This window comes from Mesitornis unicolor, unplaced genomic scaffold, assembly GCF_000695765.1.
Source record: "Mesitornis unicolor isolate BGI_N332 unplaced genomic scaffold, ASM69576v1 scaffold16991, whole genome shotgun sequence".
Classification (NCBI taxonomy): Eukaryota; Metazoa; Chordata; class Aves; order Mesitornithiformes; family Mesitornithidae; genus Mesitornis; species Mesitornis unicolor.
In genome coordinates, this window is record NW_010165944.1 from 4,126 (window position 1) to 4,957 (window position 832).

The 832-nt window shown below is 43.8% G+C and overlaps 1 protein-coding gene across 1 annotated transcript; it reads left to right on the forward strand.

The window, feature by feature from the left end:
- Positions 1–258: 258 nt before the first annotated feature.
- LOC104548708 (alpha-synuclein-like) lies at positions 259–435 on the forward strand (the record flags this gene model as incomplete). Its single annotated transcript, XM_010194804.1, has 1 exon — positions 259–435. A coding segment is annotated over exon 1 (177 nt), but the record flags the coding sequence as incomplete, so codon positions are not given.
- Between the last annotated feature and the right edge of the window lie 397 nt (positions 436–832).

Consider the following 832-nt stretch of genomic DNA (forward strand, 5'->3'; position numbering starts at 1 on the left):
ACTTTTAAGTAATGACTTTTCTTTCTAACGTAGGGGTAGACATGAATGAAAATGTCAAATGTCTTTCATATGAAATAAATTGAGCCACAGTTAAGGCTTATTTTTACCGCTGCTGCTTCAGTGTTACCAGACGGATAGTCTCATTTCTGTAAATGCACTTGGTATACACAACATGTAATGGCCTTGTGGCTCTTCGTGACTTTGGGCTGTCAGTGATAGATAGAATTCTCTAAAAAACTTACAGCTCCCAGAGCCGTAATGTGTTTTTCCATCTTATGCTTCTCCTCAGTGGCTGAGAAGACCAAAGAGCAAGTGTCTAATGTTGGGGGAGCTGTGGTGACAGGAGTGACAGCGGTGGCCCAGAAGACAGTGGAAGGAGCAGGGAACATTGCTGCAGCCACTGGCTTGGTGAAGAAGGATCAGTTGGCCAAACAGGTTTGTTTATTTACAGTCTTTTCCAAGTGAAGAAGTGAAGGGTGAGTGGCCCCTCTTAAGGGCGGATGGACTGTTTTCTGTCTGTCAGTGGTATGAATGCAGGATGATTTGTGTTGCCCAGAGAAGTTGTGGATGCCCCCTCCCTGGAAGTGTTGGATGGGGCCTTGAGCAATCTGATCTGGTGGGAGGTGTCCCTGCCCATGGCAGGGAGTTGGACAAGATGATCTTTAAGATCCCTTCCAACTCAAACCATTCTATGAGTTTATGAAACGGCTGAACAGCAAAGAAAATGTCTGCTGTTTATAGATTGTATTTTGAGTGACTTGCAGGATTTGGGAACTTGAGTAGGATTGAGGATGAAACTTTATTATTCTGAAAAGTCTTAGTATGTTTTGAA